Genomic DNA, 24852 nt, shown 5'->3' on the forward strand with positions numbered 1-24852 from the left:
TGAACGAACCATGTCGTCATCGACTCGCTTAATTACCTAAAAGCCTCCACTCGAAATTCGCCCCCCAGCAAATTCTCCCGTTCCCACCCCATCTGTGGGGATGTATCGCTGCCACTAATTATAGAAACATAAACAGTCAAAGGGCGGAAAAATACATCATAATATACCCGCCCATCGGTGGAGCGGAAGGTCTGCAAAGTTTCCGCGAAAAGCTGAGAAGGATCGCACGAAACAGCGGGTACATTTGGACACTTTAATTCATTACCTGCAGCTCAACCCTCGCCCCATTGATCCGCGCCCTTCTGTTTGCAGCGATGATCTCGCAACCCCATCACTAGCTACCCTCAAAGCCTCCACCCTTGTTTCTTTTAGCTTTGGGTCTTCTCTCTGTTACGCACCGCCTATTTATTTACATGTAATGTATCTATAATTTAGTGAAAGTCGCGGTTGTTGGGATTTCGCTTACTTTGCATTACAGAGAGAGAGAGAGAGAGTTCGCGCAGTGCGTAACTTTTCGCGCAAAGAGTATACAGAGGAAAGTTATAATGAGAAATCGATGCGGGGGAGGGAGGGAGGGGAAAAAGCGCTGAAAAATATCCCGAAGAATCGGAAATGAAAAACAATATTTGTTCAAAGCTCGCGTTCGGTTGTTTGTCCGATCAGGCGGATTCGATTGAGTATTTACCGGCAAAAATGTAACGGCATTATGGCCCCAAAGGCCGAGAGTTGCGCGTCCCGCCGGGCGTTATTTTTTTTCCCCACAGCGCGATAATTGGCAACGGGACAATCAAATTTTTCATTGTTATTCTCGCACGCGCGATCAAGTAAAATTAATTCACCGCCGGAGGCAGCGTCGTTGCTAATATAGAGCCGATCCGAAATCGTCGTATCGTTTGACCAAATTGAAAAACAACAGACCCGGTTGATCCCGCGATCGGTGTGTGTGTGGATGGGTTTTGGTTTATTTATTTATTTCAGCGTCACTCCGAAACAAAGAGTCCCAAGGGATTCAATTTGTCAAGGGACGCAAATTAATTGCATTTGTGTTTTTTGGTTTTCTTGGCTTCTCCACTGAAAGGAACGACAAAAAAACAAAGTTTCTCCTCAAAGATATAACAAATGAATAATACAATAAGAAAACCCAGTAGGAAACCGTAAATAGTTGTACAAGTTATCTTGTTGGATCGTTGTCGTATATGTTTTTAAAGTTATGTGGGACACCGATTTTTGACTCCATTTGACTGTTGTAATCAACAATTGCGAAACAGTTTTCTCAAGTCGATTGAACGATCGGGGGCGTGTGTATTGTGTTGTATACGACGCGACTCCGACGCCTCCTTCCCCTTTGTTCCTCCCTCGGCTCCTTTGTTCCTCGCCAATCCGAGCGAAATACAGTCGGCGCGCAAGACCGCGAGACTGTTTTAGCGTGTATTTGCACCCAAACCGAAGTAATTGTATTTTTCCTTCTTTTTTTTTTAAACTTCTTACTATGGACCATTGTGCACTTTCGTTTGCTTCTATAATATACCTTTCGGTGACGCTGTATACATATAACGTGTCTTTTAGATGGAACGTAATCATGCGATATAGCTCTGTTAATGCGGTACGGCGTGCGCGCATGATGAATTTTGATATTTCAGTCTGTATTATTCATGAGGACGCGCCGATCATTATTATAATCCAAATGAGCTTACGTATTTGGGCATCCATACGTGAGGCTCACTGGGATGAATTATTATATCATCGTAATGATACATACATATATTGTATGGAAAGAAAAAAAAAAAAAAAAAAGAATTCCATTTGAATTAACATAAATTATGCATCGCGAATTGGTATAATATACGGTATGGCTTTATTTTGAGAGTAAGCGAAAATTGTATGACAACTGCGGTATTGTCCTCTCCGGGTTTTGGATATAACGCATACATGTGTGTTGTGTCGCGTCGAGCGATAATTTTCGAGAGAGAAAAAGATGTTTTTAGAATTCCCGCGTTGAAATTTGACGCGAGTAGGATTTTAAAAGGATGAGGGCCTCGTCAACCAACTACAGGCCTGGAAGAAAAATAAAAGTCGTCACTCGATCGACAACAGCCAAACGAGGGTGGCGGATGGAGAAAAAAGAAAGGGAGAAATATTAAAAACAAAAAACAATGAATTTGCGTCGAGTCAACGACGGCGTGGCAGGGAGTGGACGAGAGAAAAAAAAAGTATATAACCATCAGGGCAAGCAAGCGAAACGTTTGACAGGTCGTTAGCTGGATTTCGAGTGGCCCATGCGGATTTCAGCAGCGTCCATCTCCCTGTCAGGGGAGAAGACCAGAGAGAGAGAGAGAGAGAGACAACCTTTTCCCATTTACTCTCTGCAACCATCCATCCATCTCGGTTTCAATAGTTGCGCGTGGAACCGAAGCTCGAAGGATATGGGCGGAAAATAAGGGTTGGCAGGTTGCCGGGATTAATTATATGCTTTGCAAGTTTAATCGCAAATTCTCGCTGCTGCGCTCTTCATTTGAGTTTCTAGGCAAAAAAAGGCGGATAAACGTTTATACGGGGAGAGGGTATTGAGTAGACCACATTTTATTCAGCAATTTTTTGGGCGAGTGCAGAACCATTCTATTGGTGGATGAACGATCCAACGAATGTACGAACTAGTGTAAACTATTGGAATGTGAAATTAAGTACAAGTTACAAGCGTAAGTAATAGAGCTTAATTGGTGCCTGTAAATCTTCCATTTGTTCTCTATATAGCCAGTGGTGTGTGGTAGCCCTATAGTTTTCTTTTGTTGTACAGCAACGCATTATTACCGGATAACTATGATCATCCATTTTCTCTTGCGGTGAATGGAACGCAAGAATGATTCGATTTGCATAGTTCTTGATTATATCGATTTATAATAATCTTACATTATTTGTTTGTTTTTTTTCCCACCAAAAAACGAGAATTTTCAATTGAATGTTTTTTGCGCTTTCTTATCCAACGTAAAAACACATTACCATTTGACATACATCTCAAATGGCTCTTGAGAGGTAAATTGAAGCGTTATAGCTTATCCAGCTATATAAGCATGCGTTTCAATTTGCTTGGAGCAGTAGCTGCAGAAGCGAGAAAAAAATTTTTTCCAATAGAGCGATCAAGCCATCAACTCTGCAAAAACGCAATCGCACCCGTATAGATGTATAAGCACGTATATACGTAGCGATTACTCCTCCGCGTGCCAAAGGCAAAAGGGTACCTATATACCTATACATGGAAGAGGCCAATATAACAACCGCTTCAAAGGTTTGGCGAGTAATCCTTACCGACGCTGCGTCAGAGCGGGATAAGATAAAACGATGGTGGTAGGTCTTGGCACCGCAGAGAGAACTGGAATTGCGTGCAACGCTGGCGGGTTCTGTATATGGTTCAGCTGTGTAGGTAGACAGATAAAAGAGAAGTAAAAGATTTCGCAGGTGTTCCTCGCGGCAGCTGCAATCACGGACACCATCTGGTCTGTCCGCGCGTATTTTATGTACATGTATAGTATATATATATATATGATGATGATGATGATGGACAAATGCGTGCAACTGATGATGATGATGAACATGATGTTGTATGTACATACCCAATTTTCTTACAGACCAGCCAGGGTGGTACAGGGGGCCTCTGGATGTGATTCTCCAATTAGTCGAGAAGCTCGAGGCGCGCATCGTTGCCGCAACCAAAGTATAAAGTTGCACGCGCCAGCCGTCGACTTTTTACGGCCACTCATGCGCCTCTTTTCTCGGCCCATCCTTTAATTGCAGAGTTCTTTAAATGTGTACGTAAACGGAAAAAAAAAAACAAGAAAGAAACGTACTTATATACTTACTAATGCAAGTTTCCTTACGTTTATCCATAACACGCCGTTTTTCAGCGACAATTGGCAAGCACGAACAATACATATATATATATATATATATATATATATATATATATATATATATGCATTTGCAAGCTCGCGCGCACCTACACATGTATGCACAGATACAATACTTGTATGCAGGTTATTGACGCTTTGAACTCTCGCTCCCTTTCACGGACTTGAATAATGTATATTATAATCATAATTCCGTTGATGGCTATTGCCAATCCATGTATATAGAGTAACTAATTGTAACACCAGAAACGTACGATAAGATATGTCTTACCTCGTATACGGAGTATTGTTCAGATCTTTTTTTTGTTCGTACTCCTACAAGTACTCTACGTTGTGATGTCTATAGGATGCCGCTTATGTGAAGAACTACATGGACTACCCTGAAGCAGTTAATACGGGGAGTCACGAAAGATAATTAAAAATTTTCTGATGAAAATTATTGTTAAATATTTGAAAACAATACTTTTTACACCATCTATTTTAATTCTTGATAAATTGTTAAAAAGATGAAAACTCAGTCAGCAATTAAAATTTCTGCCTAACCTACGATGGGCTCTGCCGCGCGACGTTATCATTTGTAGGTTACATACTGTCACAAAAAGCTGCGTGCTGGCAGCATTTGCGGGGTGTTTTCAGCAATCGTCACCAGCAAGTAGTTGAAGGTTGCGCTCTACGCTACCATCAGGTCGGTAAGTCAACTACCTTGAATTAACTGGCGCTCTGTTCCGTAATCTGGCCAGTTAAAATAGCGGACGACAGTCAACAGCGATGAAATCTTCACTTTTTTCTTGACTTTCACGTCGTTTGCTGTTTTAACTGGCCAGATTACGAAAAATAGCCCCAGTTTAATTCAAGGTAGTTGACTAACTGACCTGACAGTAACGTAGAGTGCAAATTTAAATTACTTGGTGGTGACGATTGCGGCAAACACCCCAAGCGGCGTTACTACCACGACCTACGTAACTTTACAGCCTCTGATTTTATCATTCTGGTAAAGAGAGCACGGTGTAAGATGTACGTAAAGTTATGTGTAGTAATTAAAGAAATTACTACTAAGTAATGCCATATGGTCGATTTTATTAAACCATATGAATATCTCTGTTTTTAGAGGTCGACTTTTGAGTAAAAATAGATTGTAAACTTGCCGCAAACAGCACTAACTACGTCAACTTCTTATTATCTATCTGTAAGATTAGTTGCGGCTGGTTTGTAATTATCAAAGTGACTTTGCTGTAAATAGCAATAGTGATTTGGATCAGCGCCATCTAGCGGTCTTTATTTTTTGGCCAAAAGTGGCTCCTAAAATTCTCAATCAGAGCATTCAGGATTAGAGCCATTTAGTCAATTATAAACCAGCCGCAACTCATGACAAAGCTATAAAATAAAAAAATAATTATACATGTGTTTTTGGCGGCAAGTTAACAATCTATTTTCTACCAAAATTAGACCTCCTATGCATTTATACTTTTAAAGATAAATTTTTTAGTAAAAAATAGATTGTTAACTTGCCGCCAAAAACACATGTATAATTATTTTTTTATTTTATAGCTTTGTCATGAGTTGCGGCTGGTTTATAATCGACTAAATGGCTCTACTCCTGAATGCTCTGATTGAGAATTTTAGGAGCCACTTTTGGCCAAAAAAACAAGACCGCTAGATGGCGCTGATCCAAAATAATTATTGCTACTTACAGTAAAAACACTTTGTTAGTTATAAACCAGCCGCAAATAATCTTATAAATAGACGATAAATAGTTGACATTTTTAATGCTACATGCGGCAAGTTTCTACATCAATATTCTATATATCTTATATGGCTCATAAAATCGACAATATTTACAAAATTACAATACTCTTGACCTTTTACCATTAACTCATGTAAGCACAAATTAATCAGTCCATTAAAGAGACAACCAAAGAAAAAAGGCCTGAAAAAGAAGCACAGTCACACGAAAAGTCTCATACAAGAATGGAGCATTGGATCTCACTTGATCAGAGAAGGTTGGGTTCTTTGTTTACTTATAAGTAACACTTAAAATTTACATCTCTGTAATAAATGTATTTTTCAATTAGTGAGATCCGATGCTCCATTCCTAGGAGACTCTTCGTGTGGCTGCTCCTTTTTAAGACCTTTTTTCTTCAGTTGTCTTTTTTCGACTGATTAATTTACGTGTATGTTTGATCGTGATTTACGATTTCTGTGACACAAATTTTGTTATGTTCATATTATATAAGTTAACTGTTTATTGGACATCTAAAGTTGAAGGGCTTTGGCTGTTCTTTCATTAGTTAATAGTAAAAGGTCAAGAGTATTGTAATTTTATAAATATTGTCGATTTTATGAGCCATATAAGATAAGTAGAATATTGATGGTTTTGGAGGTCGATTTTAAGGTAAAAGATAAATTGTAAAGTAATTTAAATTAAGTGAGATCCAATGCTCCATTTTTAGGAGACTCTTCCTGTGTAACTGAACTTCTTTTTTAAACTTTTTTTCTTTAGTTGTCTCTTTTGGACTTATTACTTTACGTATCTATTTAATCATTGTTCAAGATTTCTGTAACACAAATCTTAGCATGTACATATTGTATGAGTTAGCTGTTTATTTAAACTAGAAGGTTAAAGGGCTGTGCTTCCGCGAGTTAATGATAAAAGGTCTAAAGTATTTTAATTTTGTAAATATGGTAGATTTTATGAGCCGTATAAGATAAGTGGAATATTTATACTTTTCAGGGTCCATTTACAGGTAAAAGACATATTGTAAACTTGCCGCAAGTAGCACAAAAAATGTCAACTATCTATTATCTATTAACAAGATTATTTGCGGCTGGTTTATAATTATCAAAGTGACTTTGCTGTAAATAGCAATAGTTATTTGGATCAGCGCCATCTAGCGGTCTTTATTTTTTGGCCAAAAGTAGCTCCTAAAATTCTCAATCAGAGCATTCAGGATTAGAGCCATTTAGTCAATTATAAACCAGCCGCAACTCATGATGAAGCTATAAAATGAAAAAATAACGATACATGTGTTTTTGGCGGCAAGTTAACAATCTATCTTATGCTTGAAAATTTATCTTTAAAAGTACAAACACATAGGAGGTCAATTTTTTGGTAGAAAATAGATTGTTAACTTGCCGCCAAAAACTCATGTATCGTTATTTTTTCATTTTATAGCTTTGTCATGAGTTGCGGCTGGTTTATAATTGACTAAATGGCTCTAATCCTGAATGCTCTGATTGAGAATTTTAGGAGCCACTTTTGGCCAAAAAATAAAGACCGGTAGATGGCGCTAATCCAAATAACTATTGCTATTTACAGCAAAGTCACTTTGATAATTATAAGCCAGCCGCAAATAATCTTGTTAATAGATAATAGATAGTTGACATTTTTTGTGCTACTTGCGGCAAGTTTACAATATGTCTTTTACCTGTAAATGGACCCTGAAAAGTATAAATATTCCACTTATCTTATACGGCTCATAAAATCTACCATATTTACAAAATTAAAATACTTTAGACCTTTTATCATTAACTCGCGGAAGCACAGCCCTTTAACCTTCTAGTTTAAATAAACAGCTAACTCATACAATATGTACATGCTAAGATTTGTGTTACAGAAATCTTGAACAATGATTAAATAGATACGTAAAGTAATAAGTCCAAAAGAGACAACTAAAGAAAAAAAGTTTAAAAAAGAAGTTCAGTTACACAGGAAGAGTCTCCTAAAAATGGAGCATTGGATCTCACTTAATTTAAATTACTTTACAATTTATCTTTTACCTTAAAATCGACCTCCAAAACCATCAATATTCTACTTATCTTATATGGCTCATAAAATCGACAATATTTATAAAATTACAATACTCTTGACCTTTTACTATTAACTAATGAAAGAACAGCCAAAGCCCTTCAACTTTAGATGTCCAATAAACAGTTAACTTATATAATATGAACATAACAAAATTTGTGTCACAGAAATCGTAAATCACGATCAAACATACACGTAAATTAATCAGTCGAAAAAAGACAACTGAAGAAAAAAGGTCTTAAAAAGGAGCAGCCACACGAAGAGTCTCCTAGGAATGGAGCATCGGATCTCACTAATTGAAAAATACATTTATTACAGAGATGTAAATTTTAAGTGTTACTTATAAGTAAACAAAGAACCCAACCTTCTCTGATCAAGTGAGATCCAATGCTCCATTCTTGTATGAGACTTTTCGTGTGACTGTGCTTCTTTTTCAGGCCTTTTTTCTTTGGTTGTCTCTTTAATGGACTGATTAATTTGTGCTTACATGAGTTAATGGTAAAAGGTCAAGAGTATTGTAATTTTGTAAATATTGTCGATTTTATGAGCCATATAAGATATATAGAATATTGATGTAGAAACTTGCCGCATGTAGCATTAAAAATGTCAACTATTTATCGTCTATTTATAAGATTATTTGCGGCTGGTTTATAACTAACAAAGTGTTTTTACTGTAAGTAGCAATAATTATTTTGGATCAGCGCCATCTAGCGGTCTTGTTTTTTTGGCCAAAAGTGGCTCCTAAAATTCTCAATCAGAGCATTCAGGAGTAGAGCCATTTAGTCGATTATAAACCAGCCGCAACTCATGACAAAGCTATAAAATAAAAAAATAATTATACATGTGTTTTTGGCGGCAAGTTAACAATCTATTTTTTACTAAAAAATTTATCTTTAAAAGTATAAATGCATAGGAGGTCTAATTTTGGTAGAAAATAGATTGTTAACTTGCCGCCAAAAACACATGTATAATTATTTTTTTATTTTATAGCTTTGTCATGAGTTGCGGCTGGTTTATAATTGACTAAATGGCTCTAATCCTGAATGCTCTGATTGAGAATTTTAGGAGCCACTTTTGGCCAAAAAATAAAGACCGCTAGATGGCGCTGATCCAAATCACTATTGCTATTTACAGCAAAGTCACTTTGATAATTACAAACCAGCCGCAACTAATCTTACAGATAGATAATAAGAAGTTGACGTAGTTAGTGCTGTTTGCGGCAAGTTTACAATCTATTTTTACTCAAAAGTCGACCTCTAAAAACAGAGATATTCATATGGTTTAATAAAATCGACCATATGGCATTACTTAGTAGTAATTTCTGGTATCAGCATGTGGAATACAGCCTATACCGACGCTTTGGACGAAAACCAGCCTAGTTCAGATTTTCCCGTTTAAAATAACATTGAAAAATCTGAACTGGGCTGGTTTTCGCCCGAGGCGTCGATATATTCTGCTGTAGCAGAAAGCAGAATGCTTGATGTAAACAAGCACGCATGGGTGATGTGGTACTGCGGTGAATTATAACCTTTCCTATAAATAAGTAGATTCATTGTTTTATTTGTGTAAAAAAGTATAATTTAAAGTACCCTAAGGGTAATTAACTACTACCCTCTCGCAAAAAAAAACAATCGAAATGTCAGACAAGCAACAATTTGACGTGAATCTCGGTGGTACTGAAAAGTTGCCGAAAGAAGCACACATTATGAAACTCGCCACTGCAAGAGCCAGTGAAATGGCAGCAATGACTTTCTCTTTGAGTATGTTCTTTTTTTTAATTTATTTATCGGGTCATTGTGATCGATGAACTAAAATTACTTTTCATTCCACGTCTTTTACAGAAAATCCACAGCAGACAAAGATGATATTTCAAAAGCTGCCTATCCACATGCGTCGTCGCGTCATGTCCCACAATGCCAAACGAATGCCTAGAAAATTGAGAAACTATCACCTGAGTCAGATGTCAAAGTCTGGCCTGCCACCCAAGACCAAAAGACCATCCAGAAAATATCGCAGACGACCCAAAAATTTGCTTTCCGAGTACAACCGGAGACAAAAAAACAAGCTCTGGCTTGAAACTCACATCTGGCATGCCAAGCGCTTCAAGATGATTGAAAAGTGGGGCTTCAAGCTGCCTAATCATTCGAATGACAGATGTTTTAGAGCAAATTACAGAGCCGTCGCTAAACACTGTTTGATCCAAGATTTATCCTACTATACATGCCTCGAGATCAGAGGTCCTGTTGACATTTTGAAGGAAAAATTGAAGAGGCATTGCAATCAGAATGAGCTGACGTTTGGGGCCAAAATTTATATCAATGGAGAAAGGGAGGGAACCCTAATGTTTTATAAAAAAGATGGTTACCCCTGTAGTCCTATTGGGTATGTACATTTTCTGTGGAGTCCCAATGGTTTCAGTAATAAAGTTATTTGGCTTTGGGTGCATCCAGCATTTTACAGTGAAGTCTTGCAAGAGATAATCAATCATTTTAGCTTTGAATTCGAGAAAAACAAAAAAAGTTCTGATTTGGAGGGTGATAGTAGTCAAGAGAAGAAAAATTGTAGTTCAGAATCCACATCTCCAGATTTAAAAATATTTTCTACTATCAAAATTCCAACTTATAATAGTGCATGTGGGTGTCAAATGTTGATATTGAGAAACTGCTTGAATCGATTTCGTCTCTGTGGGCCTTTGGCTTTGAGTATCTTGACAGATGCATTTGAATTACCGGATATCAAAAAGAATTCATTGAACGAAAATAAAATGTTTGTAGATGAAGACGAGAATTTAGAAGAGTGCCATTACCCTGAAGATGCTTGTGCTATGGATGTCGATACTCATCCAAATTCCAAACAATCAATTGATTTTTGGTACAGGACGTACTACCAATCTCGGGATAATTTAGAAGCATTTAAAGTTCAGAAAGATGTATATAATACATTGAGAAACTTGAAATCTTCCAATCAACTACCTCCAAATATGGTTGTTGCTTTGACAGTTTTAGATCCTAGATTTTTTCTCCCTCTCAAGAGAACTAAATCATTACCAAGTTCACAACCTGCAGATAAAAGTCCAATGCCTCCAACGTTAGCCAATAATAGTCCACTTTGGGATTCCAACGTAAGATCTTCCGTCACAAAGAATTGCATATCAACATCAGCAATTAATAAACTAAGGAGTCAAAGCTTGGTCCCTGGAGTTGAGAACGATCAGCATTTCAGTGAAAATGTCATGCATAAAATACCAATACTTCTTATTCAAAAACCAGGCGATTATTCACACAACAATAGCATTGGCTTTGGTTCTGGTGTTGATGTTGTTTTACCTGCAGGTTGGTCTATGCCATTTTGGCTGTCTCTTATCTTGAGGTGTGCCAAGGCTGGTGGATTGAGAGAATCCAAAGCTATAGCCTATGAAAACTCAAATCTCAATGTTCCAGCTATCAATCATCCAGATACAGATGCTTACCAGATGGAAGCCAAATTAGAAAAAATGAAATTAATTGAAAAGTATTTTAGACTTCCTCCCAATAAACGTGTTAACTTTATTAAATTTGGCATAACTAGTCCATATTTTTGTGAATGGAAATTACTGATGAAAGAATGGAATGATTCACCTGACTTTTACATTTTAAGAAATCAGCAAGTTCTTTCGCTTCTTAATGCCAAGATGAGTTCAGATTTGGAGAGAAGAAGAAAAATTGCCAAAAGGGAAGTAGATGAAAGTAAGTTGTTAACAGATGTAGATCATTTTCTGGGGAATAAAAACTGTTTTGTGCCCGTTAAAGTATTAGTTGAAAGGAAGGGTATACCTACAAATTTTTCAATAATTTGTATTCCAACACAAGAAGATTTAACTAAATTCAAAGAAAACAAAAAGTGGTCAGGACCGTTGGAGTCTCTAAAAAAAGACCTCAATGAGGAAAAAAGAAGAAATTCGAGAAAAGATCATCAAGCACTTTTACGAAGACTGAGAAGACAAAGAGTTCGTGCTAAAAAGAAAATGGCATTTGCAAGTGCTAATATACCAGTGAAACATAGCAAAGAAGTAGCTCATTTGAATAAAATTCGTAAACTGGTAAAGAAAACGTTAGTAAACAATAACAGAACTATTATTGACAAACAAGCACAAACAATGGCAGACTTGTACTTGCCAAAGTGCACCAGTGTAAGACATTCTTGTGATAGGGAAGTAATTGGGTACATTACCCAAGGTGGATTCTCATTTTCTGAAGCCAAGGGAGTAGGTTTAGGGTATGTGATTCTTTCTTCTGTACTGAGCATGATAAAAGAAAAATCAAATATTATCCTTATTAGGAATACCAGCACAAGGAAGTACAGAGTTTGCAAATTAGAAATACTGAATTAAAGTTGCGTTGACGTTAAGGAACTTGAAGACTTATTTTTTTAAGATTTACAATGGTTATAGTCTCTAAGTAAAACTTGAAAAAAAAAATTGTCTGTAAATAATGGTTTGGAAGTAAAAGTTCAAATAATTTTTATGTTATTTGTGGTTCACTTTATTTCAATATTGACCAAAACTTTTTTAAAAAACGAGATCCTTACAACTTTTGTTACTTTAAAAATTAATCTTTTAGAATAATTCTAAAGGCAAATCTTTTTTGTATGGAAAACTTGTTTGAGTTCCCGCTCTTAAGACACTTTGTGCAGCAATTCTATTTGACCTCCTGATACATTCCTCCAAAGGCAGATGGGAATAATAGGCCAAGAAATATGCGAGAGCTCCCAAAAAGGCATCTCCAGCACCCTAAACACAAGTTTTCATCTTTAAGTAAAATTTTCTCTAGTACTTTTACTTTTTTTTACTCACAGTAGTATCTACAGCCTTCACAGCAATCGTTGGTATGTGTACAGCATTTTTTTTATTTTTAGAAGCAACCACTGCTCCTTGAGCACCAAACGTTATCAAAACTGTGTTACAACCGAGAGCAATTAATTTATCAACAGCATCTTGTGCATTAGACAAAGTCAAGTTCCTTACATCCGTCATAACTTCTGCCTGTAATCAACTTCATAGATTATTCCGATGCACACAACAAAGATTAACTTGTATAAATTACCTCCGTTTCATTAACGCAAAATATATCAGCCAACTTTAGAACGTCCGGATCAACGTTTTTTACAGCTGGTGCTCCATTAACAATCGACGTTCCTTGACCTGTTTCATAATTTTTTTTTTTTTTTTTTTTTTTTTTTTTTTAAATGTTAAGTTATAATGGCATATAATATTTCTAATGCTGAAATTGCCAATTACCGTGCTCTTTGAAAATTTTTAAAGCCTTTAGAGTAGAATCCAGTGGCGTTTCAAATTGACACAGAAGAACTGAAGCTGATGCAATTTTATTTGTTGCCTCTTCCACATCTTGTGAGGATAACAGTGCATTGGCACCTTGAACGATAACAATCGAATTTTCACCTGCAAAATAAGTACAAACATTCTATGTTGAAATTGACGAACGTGTAGTTATTGGTATTAAGTAGTTACCAGAGCACTATATACTACCTGAGTCAGTGACAATAATTTGTGCAATGCCAGAGTGAATGTCTGCACCCTTGATTTTCGCGTGCGTTGCGTCAATGTTTTGTGCCTGTAAATTTTCTATGTAATCCTTTCCTAACGAATCGGAGCCCAACTGCGTGAGAGAAAAACGTACTTGATCAGCTAATCATGATTTTTTCAAACGATTATTTTTAATCGACTCCGTTATCATCAAATAGATTGTAGGCACTTACCGACGTAATAAATACCGTTGATGCACCGAGTCTGGCTGCACTGACACACTGATTTGCACCCTTGCCGCCAAAACCCTGTTGGTACTTGGTACCTACGATTGTTTCTCCAGGCTGTGGTAAGCGACTTGTATATCTATATTTGAGTATAAAAATGTGTATGATTGATGACTAACGTAGATAATTGCTGACACGTTTTTTTAGTCGCTTTTTTGCCTTCTTTATAAGTATGCAGTAAAGAACTATAGTAAAAGAAGAAACTAAGTAAACTCACGTTATGAAATCGATCATACAGGAGCCGACCACAGCAACTGTTTTGGCCATTGTGTAAGTATCATGTGTTTTGGAATTTGGAAATAATTTAGAGCAAGCCGGTGAAAACGAAGCCGAGGTTCGGTCTTATGTGGGTTATGGCTTATTAGTGCTGATAAGTTGAGCATTAGGTAAACAAAAATATTACCCGCATCACTGGAGATGATTAATCTTCACGATAACCCTTCATATTAAGTAATATTTGTCTTTTGGTTGAATTTTGTTTGTCGGCTGATCGTATGGTTGTTTGTGAGTTACCAAAACTTAGCATCATGCAAGTAAATGAGAAATTAACTTGGAATATGAGTACCTATAGATACAATAATCAATTATTCATATTCTTATTGAAACGTGTCAAGTACTGGATGATAAATATTATCAACGGTAGTTTCATGTTCTTTTCATTAAGTTTCTTCAACCATCGATGGATGAACAGGATGGACACAGTCCAGACTACATCAGCAGTCGTTAAACTAGTAAGTTACATGTCCTTGACAAAACCATAGCTGTGATTGTCAGAAGATATAAAGATTTAAGTATAAAAGCAGTATCTTTTAGTTATTGTTAATAAACAAATTTTTCTTGAATGATTTTTATGCATTTACAATGGGTTTATTATAGGTATGCAAGGTAGTTTTTGAATTCTTATTTGAAACATTACAAGGTGGAATAATAAAAATCAATTGATTTAACGTGTAAAAAAAACATTTATTAATATCGCAAAAAGAGTATCTTTGTACAAAGCTTCATGAGTATATATATAAATTTTTTTTTTATATTTATTTTTGCAATCACTTCGTTTTCAGGGGACTTGCATATAATTAAGCAATATATTTGGGTGAAACTCATTTACAATATATACAATGTTTATGTACAGTCTCAGTCACTTACTTGTGTAAGCAAATAAAATTCTTTTATAACAAAATTTGTCATGCTAATCATAACTTTTAGCGTGATTATGTTCATGAAAATCAACAGATATTTAATTATCAGTTAACATTTTTTAATCTTACATCTTATACATGCTAAATTGAACCATACAAAGATTCGCTGTGATGAGATATTTGAACGTTTGCGTGCGTTAATGTGTGACCAAATAACATACAACACAGTTATTTAGAGGCAGTGGATCTTATTTAATTTATCAAGAATTTAAACGTAATTACAAAAGATCTTGTCACGTCAAAAGATCTCGATACATATAAAAGTTTTTTAACATTTATTTGGTCGCATAACATTTTTGGGAATAAAATTTTATAAAAAATTTCTTTAAACAAGCGTATAGCGTATTTGATGAAAGTTTCAACATCTATAATGTAGTACATTCTTCAAACATTTTCCTTTGAATTTAAAGACAGTATACATTCTTCTATGGCTGAGTTTAATTATTTCAATATATAGTTTGAAGCCTACATAGTAGTACCATATGATAGTTTCAAGTAAAGTATTAGGTATACATGTGTTTTATTTTTAAATTACAGTATTACTAAACTCCTACAGTATACTTAATAGCCTTTTTGGTTTGGATTTTAATGTAATACGTTTGATACGTTTACAATGTAATAGTAATAATAATAGTAATACATTTGCCATCGAAATGACAACTCCATCCCAACGAAACATGCTCGTAGCTATAAACAACAACGATCTTATTGTCTATTATATATGTCTATAATATATTAGAAATGCAAATCTTTAACAAAATCTAGCGATTCCTTGCGATTAATCGTCCCCCTCATTTATGCTCCTACAACACAACTTCAATGTATACAATGTATGCAACACAACTCGCAAAAGAGATCAAGCCATGTATGAAGGAAAATTCACTGCGTGCAATAAGGGCGTAACATTCACGTACCTACTGGAAAAACACACAAACACAACATATTTACAAAATCAAACGCTCCAGCTGAGGACTATCCAATAAATAATCATAACGCCAAATACGCTTCCAGGGAGTCCGAGCTCTTCACTCCTCGCAGAGCTACATATACCCTGTAACCAAACGACACTCACAATATACAATGCTAATAAGTAATGATTCTAATCACAAACTCAGAGAGGGGCGCCCCGATTACGGCACGTTGGCGAGGTCGTGCTTGAAACCCGGGAACGGCTGCACCGGCACGTGCTGGAACGGCTGGACGAGCCTCGTCTGCTGGGGACTGGGCCTGCCCGGCTTGCTGGGCGCGGCGATGAGTTTGCTCCATGCCCGGCAGGTCTTGCCCGACCACACCCACATGCCCGAGGCCACCCCCGACAGCAACGCCAGGAACAGCCTGAGGAAGGCCACCTCCAGCCCGGCCGGCCTACGACTCGGCCCGCCCGGCACGCAACTCGGGGACGAGCGGCAATCTATTGCCGCCAGGAGGGCCTCGGTGCGCCAGCGCGGCCGCTCCCGGGACTCGTGCAGCAGACACCCCAAGCCCACGAGGGCCGGCAGCGCGTACACGAGGCCAAAGACACCCAGCCGCGTCATCAGGCGCTCGAGTTTTTTGGCGCTACGGCCGACTAGGCGCACGGCCCGACGAACGCGGATCAAACCGGCGCCCGCGGCTGTGCCGAAGCAACAGCCCACCAGCAGGAGGCTGGCGTTGGGGGTGACCTCGAGCCACAGGGCCGACTCGTCGCTCACCCGGCACAACCCCGTCAGCTCGTCCGAGGATATGCTTCTGGACATGAGGGCACCTGTGAACAAGAAAAATAACGAATCAATTGTACACCGAATATGGTAGGGGCAGGACGCGGCTGGAAAGTAAAAAAATGTATGGACGTACCTCCCGACAGGAGGACCGGGAAGCCCCAGGCGGCGGCGTGCAGGTAACCGGCGATGTTGTGGAGGGCCTCGCTGCTCCACTCGTTCCGGGCGCTGAGGAGCCAACAGCCGCAGAGTATGGCCCACCAGACGCTGCTGGCCACACCTAGGTAGTAGCGGGCCAGCCACCACAGGGTGCAAGTTGCGCTGCGCATGCCGTCGTTCACCGGTACGTAGCTCGGGCCGTCGTCTTGGTCGGCGCAACTGAGGGCCTCGGCTCCCACGGCGCCCCGGGCTATGTAGGCCACGGATATGAGGTTGTGGCAGAGCGCGAGGAAGACGATGGGCCGCTCTGGGTAGCGGAAGCGCGACGGCTCCACCCAGAAGGTCAGCAGGGTGAAGAGGGTCGAGAGGAAGCACAGCCAGGCCCAGCCGACCATCCACCTCTCGGCGAAGCGCTTCTCGGCCGCGCGGTAGTACGCGTCCACTCCGCACCGGGGCACGCAGGACGTCTGCAAGTTTTCACGCTCATATTAGTCACTGTTTAGGATTTTTTTAATTTTTTTATTTTTCCATTTGACTGTTATTTAAACCATGCGTACATATAATGTTTATTAAAGCGGAAAAAAATAATGTTGTTGCAAACGAAGTAGTCCTTGATCGCTGAGCGCAATGATATTATATTTCACTGTTATTGGTAAAAGCATCAAAAGGACTACTTCTTCATATACCAACATATCTAGAGGCAAGAAAGAGCTATTGAAAAAAAAATTACTCCCAAACTGCCACCGCTGATTCTTGCCCTCACATGTTAGCGAAAAAATGCATGCAGCACATAATTATTAGTATAAGTATGAGTAAACACAACAACAATTAAGTATACATTATGTAGAGATAGAGAGTATGGTTATAATTACCACGAGCATGAATGCGCGGATAGAATAATGCGAAAAACTCACAACGTCGACATAGGGCGTCTCGACAAAGTGAGTCGGACACTTTTGGTGGGGATTAGCCCGCGGGGGCAGGGGCATGGGCTGCATCGGCTGCACCAGGGGCCACTGGGGCTGTTCCTTATCGTTTGTATCCTGTTGTTGCTGCGGCTGCTCGTTTGGACGATCGGTCGACCCGGGTAGCTCCGCATCTAAACTCTCTTCCGGCGGTGGCTGCACGCACAACGTACTACCTGCAACACGCGCACCCGCGATAAGTATGATGTTACAGACTCTTTTTGTTGGGTTTCACCCCCTTTTTTTTTTTTTTTTTCTTATGGTCTCGATCTAGTGAAAAGTATTGTGTTCCGTTTGGTTGAGCTTTTTGTCCGTTGACTTTTTTTTTTTTTTTTTGCCAAACTCGCTCGGAGACACGGTAATTCGAGATCAAGAGCCAGTCACGGTAAAAAGACACGCTTACTTTGAATATGCCCTATAGGTAGGTACTTGCGGCGATATTTCCGTGCACGCGTAACGATCTGTACATGGTTGGTTTTTTTGCGGTCTCCAGATTTTATTTTTTTTTTTTCCCTCCCTGTTTTACAAATTCACGTGAGAACCAAAATAACGTTGTAGATGAACAATTTGTTGGCCGTTTAAATTTATGAACAAGACAATCCCAACGCTCAAAAAAAATCAAGAGTAAGTGTAAACACAGTATACGTGTTAATTAAATGGAACGTGTACTCACCAATTTCGGGGAAGCGGTCGCAGTCGAGCATGAGAGGCCAGGGTAGATTGAGCTCCCGGAGGGTGTTCTCGCAGTCGTGCCTGACGGACAGGCAGAGGGGCTTGCAGGCCGGTATCTGCATGGCCACGTGCTCGGAGCACACGGGCGTGAAGACGGAGCAGAGGAAGAAACGTAGATGCCTCGAGCAGTTGTACTGGACGAGGGGCATCAACGGCGCCAGCTGCAACGAAAACCGACCTTTCGTTATCATCTATAATCATCCTTTCCTTCTCCTATCATTATTGTTTTATTATACTTTTGTTCCATTTGTGTGTTTCCTTTAATTCGCGCAGCGGCGCGTCCGAGCAATTTTTTACTCTTTCCCTTTTTTTTATGTAACTGTAAGGTCGCGTGCGCACATGCAAAAGAATTTATGACGCCTAATGCAATTTAAGTATATGCGGTATATAATTAAGACGTGCGCAAGTGTATGAGAGTATGCGTTGCCCCTTTAAATATACGAGTCGATTTTTTTTTTTTTTTTATAGCACCAGCTGTTTGGGTCAGTTTCATTATAATTCTTAAGTATTGCGGTTACTGTGCGGTATCCGAAAGCGGCTATTGTAATGAGGTGTGCGTTCGTTCAATGAGTGTTTTTTATTTTTCTATTGAAATTTTCAATACAAACAGCGCAGGTGAATGTATATATTTATTGCACCAACCGTTAATATTACAGTTAAGCCATATACTCAGGATTCCCTCGAAGCGATCATTCATTATGTTATTGTTATTTTTATCATTATATGATGGAAAAGTTCTTCTAAAATTACGTGGATGATGACTGCTACGCCAATTTATTCACGATAGTTACTATCATAATCATGGTAATCAAACAAGAAAACTTTGACAAGTAGAAGTTGATCAGTTATCACCATAATTATTAGCATCTGAAATTTTTTTTTTTTTCATTAATAAAACGATAACTGTGGAAAATTTTTCGGTACCAACGATATAATATACATTTACTAGAAAAAAAATTAGGGTAAGGGAAGTGGGATATCAAACTGATTTACGATTTTGATTTTTTCTACAAAAAATATTCATTGCATAAATTAAAATGTTTCAAGAAATAACTCTTTAACAAGAATTAACTTAATTTTTGTTACAGGTTTTAATCCAAGTATTCAGAGCACCTCCAAGCCATTTCGAGTGAAATCTCACACATACTTGTACCAGAAGACTGTGGACTAGAGATAAATCTTCACATTGTATTCCTAATGTAATGAATTCACTACAACTAAGATATATTCTTCGTGATCGTTTAAAACGTGATTTTAAGAAACGTGTGATTCTTCGTGTTTTAGATTAGCAGCTGGCTGCAGATATATTGCTACTCGATAAATATTGCGCCACCCTCGCGGTGTTGGATGCTGAATCCGAGGACGTCGACCAACAGTCCACCACCGCAGCAGTACGTACCTCAAAATCTAAACTCATGGAGAAATTTACGCAGAGATTTCCCTCGAACTGGACCCCGATACTCGAGACCATCGAAATGGGCGTCGATAGCGCTAGCATGGGTAGCTTTTTCCGCGACGTGTGGAAGTACATCGTCGGTGCTTTATACCCCGATAGTTCCTTTTGCTTGGAGAGCGTCATCAGCGAAACCGACTTTGAGCTGGTCTGTCGGTACATCGTCCTGGCTCGTTGCGACTACGTTTACGAGAACGTGATGGGCGTGCGACTCGAAAACCGAACGAACCCACCCCTGGGGATGCCACTGCCCAATTGCATAGCGATTCCCATAAACGGTATCGGGCGCATCGAGGTCCTGAACGGCGCAGCCAAAATCTGTCCGCGCGGCGAGGAGTCGCGCGACTGGATTCCACACGAAATTGGCCGAGCGATGCTCAGGTTCAGCGCTCTCGTCAACTTCGCTGAACAACGAGGTGTTGTTCGCACCTCCTATCTCACGCGCGACGTTAAGGGTACACCCTGGTACGCGATAGGAGTTATCCAGCACGAGAACAATGTCGGGATCAACGCTTGCAACGTTCAATTGGTTAGTTGTTTCGCTGAGGCCTCCGACTGGGAGTATGCCTTGGCTGGGATGGTCCAACGACAGTTTAACGGTGACATTCCGGAACTAGGCGCCTCGCGTTTTTACCGTTTAGCAACATCTTTCTCGATAAACCGCTTCCAATTTTTCACCCAAGCTTAGGTACGTTCCTCGCTTCCATATACGGTCTATAGTTTTAAATTATAAATTCCACGCGATATAATCGCTTTTATAAATGTTTTTATTTTTGTATTTTGAGATGTTTGATGTACACGTAGAGGAATAAAAAAAGCGAATAATCCAATGTTGTCTTGTTCAGTTTTTAAAAATAAAACACTTTTCACGAACAGACATCAGAATAGATGATCAGAGAAAGCAAATTAGCCGCGTGCGAGTCAAGGACGAAATTCGAAATAGGTACATTGATTTCCGGCATATTGTGTTCTTTTCTCAAAACGATGGTTCGTATGCAACTATTACGTAAACGCGAGCGTAGGTGTGAAACAAATAAGAACAAAACGAAAAAAAGTAAATGCAGACGTGTCTTTAAAAGACGATGCAATTTAAAGTCACGCGGTAAGACCACAGTGTTCAGGGTAAGGCCTCGAGTATGTAATAACGTAAGGAACGGATATCGCGTTCGAAGAGACGGGGGCCCGCAGACACACCGAGACGAAGAAGACGAGAGCGAAAACAGAAAGAACAAAAGTGCGAAGAAGAAGAAGAAGAAGAAGGCGACTTGAGATATAACGAGCGGCGGGCATCAGGGGTAATTATCCCGCCCATTCTTCCCGCCTCTCGCACACCTACGTACCTATACGTGGCGTTACCAGGTGGAAATCCGTACACGAGATGCGTGAGCGTGTGTATGGTGTGCGTACCTATATTGTATGCGGGCCGTGCAGCTTTCGGCCGATTCGCCCATTACCGCGAGCCTCCGCCAAATTACAGTTCCCATGAAATTACGTGGCCGAGCATCAGCTCCTCGGGCTCTTGTTGCCCTCTCCTTCTATACACTACCGCAGGGCCTTCTTCTTCTTCTGAGTTGTTCGTTTTCGACAGCAAAGCGAGAGAGAGAGAGGGGGCAAAAGTAGTAGGTATTACCGTGAGGTAGTGCGCGCGTGCAAGTCCACTCCATCTCCTCCAGGGGCGATAGCACACGCACGCCTATTACCCGGTGCGCGAGCGTATCCGAGGCAAACCTCTTTTATCCTTTTGTTACGGCCGTGTGCGTGTTTATGTCTCTTTTTCTCGGCTTACGTGTACCTCGAGGCACACGTATTACGTGTATTGGTGTGCCATTGCACTGCGCCCGCTGTTTTAATATTATTTTACCTGTACCGCCGAGCACCATGCTTATTAGGTGCATATGGCTGGGAAATATATATACATACAGGAAAATGGGTGACTGCTAAGATCTAAAATATATATATAACAGTACAAGTTAATACGATGATACAGCATGGGTATAGACATTTTTCGTTGATACGTGTAAAAATGGACTTGATTAATCGTGTCGAGGGGTAGTTTTACAGATGCTCTAAGAGCAACCACAGATCCCTGTCATTATTTTCTTTATTGTCCCTCCTCTGAGCTTTCCTCGCAAGCTGCAACTACAATACACTTAATTTTCCATTTTCATACGTAGGTACATATACATACCTATCCGTAGAAAATATACGCGTACGTATAGACACACCTCACAGCGCGAAAATATGACCATAAGTATGAATCGGCCGGCAAGTAGCGATTTATATGCACCATTTCCGTATATACACGCGCCCCAGAGATATTATGTGGTAGCTTTGCAAACGTATAGGGATAGAAATGATGATTGCCGCGAAATAATTAGAGCCGGTGTTCTTTTAATTTCACTCCCGAGATGTTATAGGTATACAATAATTGCCCTCGACCGTGCTGGTCTGCACACCGTGCAATCATTCATCTTAATCGCGACGTCGTTGTTCGCACGGTGGTCTCTGACGGTTTGCAATCCTTTTTTTTTCGTGCGCTCACTTGGGTTGTTTTTCAATTCTAAATTACCCAACTCCACGGGGATAATGGAGCTCGATTTGCTGCTTATTGCCGTCTACGTTCTATGTAACTTTTGTTCTCTTTTTTCAGAGCGAAATAAGGGTATCAGGATGTGCGACATTTTCAGCGAAGAAAGAAAACAGAAGTGCAGCGAGTAAAAAGTACACTGTATACTATACTCACGATACATGACGTATATATCCGAGAAAGTGGCCATTGTCAACGTAATGATTCTAAAAACAATTGCGACCAACTGTCATCGGTATTAGCAAGTATAGAATTAATCGCTCGACTCATCCGTGCTGAAATCACGTCACATGTAATACATAATTACAGGTACAGAGCGACGCAATAACATAATATAATGTGACCACTCGATGGTGATGTGTACAGTGCGACTCTGGGGGCAATTGAATGACAGCTGCCGTGAAAAGGACCCGGTGACAAAAACTCGACACCGTACACATTATGCGCGACAAAAGCGTGAAAGCACATTATCATCCCGGCCTCTTTTTCTCTCTCGTACCCTTTTCGCGCTTTTCACGCCACTGTACGTATACCACGTGTACGGGGCTCTTCAGAAGCTTCTTGCCACTTGATGAGCCGCTCTTTGCACCTCAGACAAGCAAGAAGAAGCGACAATCCGGCCAACCGACGCTTCGGTCGTTCGCTATTATACACTAAGGCGCAGGCATATACAAAAGCTGTACACCTATTACGCGCGCGTGCTTGCTTTGTTTTTTTTTCTTCATTTTGATGCATTATACCTGTTACGTCTTTTCGCAAAGCGTCTCCGCTACAGTATACTCCCCTTTGTCCCTAATCTACCAACAGTAATTTCCTCTACTTTTTTTTTCTTTCAGCTGCATTCCTCCCTCTCTCTCTCTCTTGTTGGCTTGATGTTCCATTTGTCGGCAGGTATATTATATATACTGTACATGCTGGTGTGGCTAGGATGATTCTATCAGGCTCAAAACGCGTACTTCTGTCTTTGACTTGGTTGGCCGATTTTTTGAGAGCAAACAGATGGAAGGGCCCAACGGACGTCCCGAGTTGTATCGGGAACTTTTTGTCCTGCCGGTCGTGATCTCCAAAGTGCGGGTGTACACACCAACAGGCCTTTGATCTTTTCGTACATTGCAGAAAAGAAGACCCGGGACTCATCTTGCTATCTCGAAAATCTCCGTTGTAACCATTAACGATCCGCCTCGCGTCTTTTGAAGCATCCATCCCCCGATCCAGCTCTGAAGATTCGCGAGTCCCGGACACTTTTCTTTTTGTTCTGAATTTTTTACATTCCGCAGCGACGTGCTTATGTCATTTATACACGCGCTCTTGACGATCTCCTAAGCTCAATGACGCGAACAAGGCGTCGCGTACACTTTTCTGGGTGACTGCGACTTGTGCACGAGAGTCCTCGAAACATGTAATATAACGACATGCTGCATCAATAGTGCAAAGCTTGGAAACGGATCCGCAAGTGTATGCACTTACCAATGTTGGGTGGCTCCTGTGCAGTAAGTGTAAAAGTAAATCGGTATACACAGACTCGGTATATTTCATCGATCTCTGGCGAGCCGCAGAGCGATTTCAATTGGATTACGGAATCAAGCGTGCCCCGCTTGCGGCTTTCTCTCGAGTATGTATGTCCTTTTTTTTTTTTTTTTCAATTTGGCGATCAAGCAAATCGGGTTACGGGGAACGATAATCTCGACCAAGGCCGGATATCCCTCCGAAATGCAGCCGAGAGTAACTCGATACATTTGTGATGCATGCGGGGGCCACTCGAGGTCCAAGGGTTGTATACACCATTGGAATTGTTTGGTGAAGAGCAACTCTCCCTCCAATCAGATACGTGATTTAAAAAAAAAAAAAAAAAAAAAGTGCAGAAAAACAAGTAAAGGTGCATTGAAGCGTCAATCGGTGCAAAAAAATGTCTAACAGATCAGATGTGGTTCCCGAGCATGAAAAACTGCACCTCTGTTCTCTCCTTATGAAAAAAAACTCTTCTTGGTTAGCAATCTACGATGCGAAAACGATTCACGGCTCTTGGGCAGCGGGACAAAAACTGCAGTTTGATGGTCACTTCTCGTCTCGTCGGGAGAAACCAACCTCGCGAGAGCGAGCCTCCGAAAAAGCAACAAAAAACAAAACTCTGTATACGTGTAGTCTGAGAATCCGCAGTTTTCTCGGCTCTCGCGGAGGAGGAGACACGCGCGGACATGAGGCCGTACATACGTATCGATAGCTCGCTCCTGTAAAAAAAAAAAAAGTAGAAGAGGAGGATGAAAAAAAGAGAGAGAGAGAGTGAAAAACAAGGAGGACTTTGAACCGAAGGACGGAACCCTGACGACAGGAGGAGAGATCCTTCATCCCTGGATTCGCGCGTGCTTCCGTAAACGCTGCGGTGGAAAAAAAAGACGCGGGGTCCAGAAAAAACAAAACGCACAGAGAGAAAGTCGAGAAATTGGCTATACGCAAGAAGAGAGAGGGGAAGAAAGAAATAGCGTTCGGGACAAAGGGGACCGGTTTCCCCTTTTTACTGGGTCGCGGACCCAGAGAGAGGAGTAGG

At 40.0% G+C, this 24852-nt stretch overlaps 4 protein-coding genes across 7 annotated transcripts in view; 2 read left to right on the forward strand and 2 right to left on the reverse strand.

The window, feature by feature from the left end:
- The first annotated feature begins 9157 nt into the window (after positions 1-9157).
- On the forward strand, positions 9158-12134 carry Pop1 (POP1 ribonuclease P/MRP subunit). Of its 2 annotated transcripts, XM_089590636.1 has the most exons (3): positions 9158-9467; positions 9549-11961; positions 12025-12134. In XM_089590636.1, exons 1-3 carry the CDS (start codon positions 9344-9346, stop codon positions 12074-12076), a joined length of 2589 nt encoding a protein of 862 aa, XP_089446762.1. In that variant the 5' UTR covers positions 9158-9343; the 3' UTR covers positions 12077-12134. The 2 variants fall into 2 exon arrangements, with proteins under 2 accessions (XP_089446762.1, XP_014210290.2); XM_014354804.2 differs by having other exon boundaries at positions 9549-12134.
- A 66-nt stretch (positions 12135-12200) lies between these two features.
- LOC106640691 (ribokinase) lies at positions 12201-14023 on the reverse strand. Of its 2 annotated transcripts, none has more exons than XM_023390906.2 (7): positions 13733-14023; positions 13462-13594; positions 13232-13361; positions 12983-13144; positions 12789-12880; positions 12539-12727; positions 12201-12475 (listed from the first exon to the last, which is right to left on the reverse strand). In XM_023390906.2, the coding sequence occupies exons 1-7, from the start codon at positions 13780-13782 to the stop codon at positions 12302-12304; spliced, it is 930 nt and encodes a 309-aa protein (XP_023246674.2). In that variant the 5' UTR covers positions 13783-14023; the 3' UTR covers positions 12201-12301. The 2 variants fall into 2 exon arrangements, with proteins under 2 accessions (XP_023246674.2, XP_014210288.2); XM_014354802.2 differs by having other exon boundaries at positions 12789-12886.
- A 567-nt stretch (positions 14024-14590) lies between these two features.
- LOC106640650 (frizzled-4-like) overlaps positions 14591-24852 on the reverse strand; it is a 42074-nt gene continuing 31812 nt past the window's right edge. Inside the window, exons 2-5 of one of the 2 annotated variants that reach the window (XM_089590638.1) lie at positions 18209-18428; positions 17485-17711; positions 16548-17037; positions 14591-16458 (exon numbers count right to left, since the gene is read on the reverse strand). In XM_089590638.1, coding sequence (XP_089446764.1) covers positions 15845-16458; positions 16548-17037; positions 17485-17711; positions 18209-18428 — 1551 coding nt within the window. In that variant the 3' untranslated portion in view covers positions 14591-15844. Of the gene's footprint in view, positions 16459-16547; positions 17038-17442; positions 17712-18208; positions 18429-24852 lie in introns of both variants that reach the window. The other variant, XM_014354743.2, reaches the window with a different exon arrangement.
- LOC149374991 (uncharacterized) lies at positions 18814-20425 on the forward strand. Its single transcript, XM_089591625.1, has 3 exons — positions 18814-18820; positions 19356-19429; positions 19557-20425. Exons 1-3 carry the CDS (start codon positions 18814-18816, stop codon positions 20406-20408), a joined length of 933 nt encoding a protein of 310 aa, XP_089447751.1. The 3' UTR covers positions 20409-20425.

Source organism: Copidosoma floridanum, unplaced genomic scaffold (genome assembly GCF_036245765.1).
Source record: "Copidosoma floridanum isolate Cflo_tuat_1 unplaced genomic scaffold, Cflo_Japanese_pri ptg000013l, whole genome shotgun sequence".
NCBI lineage: Eukaryota > Metazoa > Arthropoda > Insecta > Hymenoptera > Encyrtidae > Copidosoma > Copidosoma floridanum.

Bases quoted from the DNA above. Each gene is read 5' to 3' on its own strand.
- Pop1 (XM_014354804.2), top strand. From the start codon at position 9,344: ATGTCAGACAAGCAACAATTTGACGTGAATCTCGGTGGTACTGAAAAG. The intron at 9,468-9,548 runs GTATGTTCTTTT...CGTCTTTTACAG, and splicing joins AGCAATGACTTTCTCTTTGA to AAAATCCACAGCAGACAAAG.
- LOC106640691 (XM_014354802.2), bottom strand. From the start codon at position 13,782: ATGGCCAAAACAGTTGCTGTGGTCGGCTCCTGTATGATCGATTTCATA. The intron at 13,145-13,231 runs GTAGTATATAGT...CTTATTTTGCAG, and splicing joins AATTATTGTCACTGACTCAG to GTGAAAATTCGATTGTTATC. The intron at 12,728-12,788 runs GTAATTTATACA...AGTTGATTACAG, and splicing joins TTTGCGTTAATGAAACGGAG to GCAGAAGTTATGACGGATGT.
- LOC149374991 (XM_089591625.1), top strand. The intron at 19,430-19,556 runs GTGGACTAGAGA...GTTTTAGATTAG, and splicing joins CATACTTGTACCAGAAGACT to CAGCTGGCTGCAGATATATT.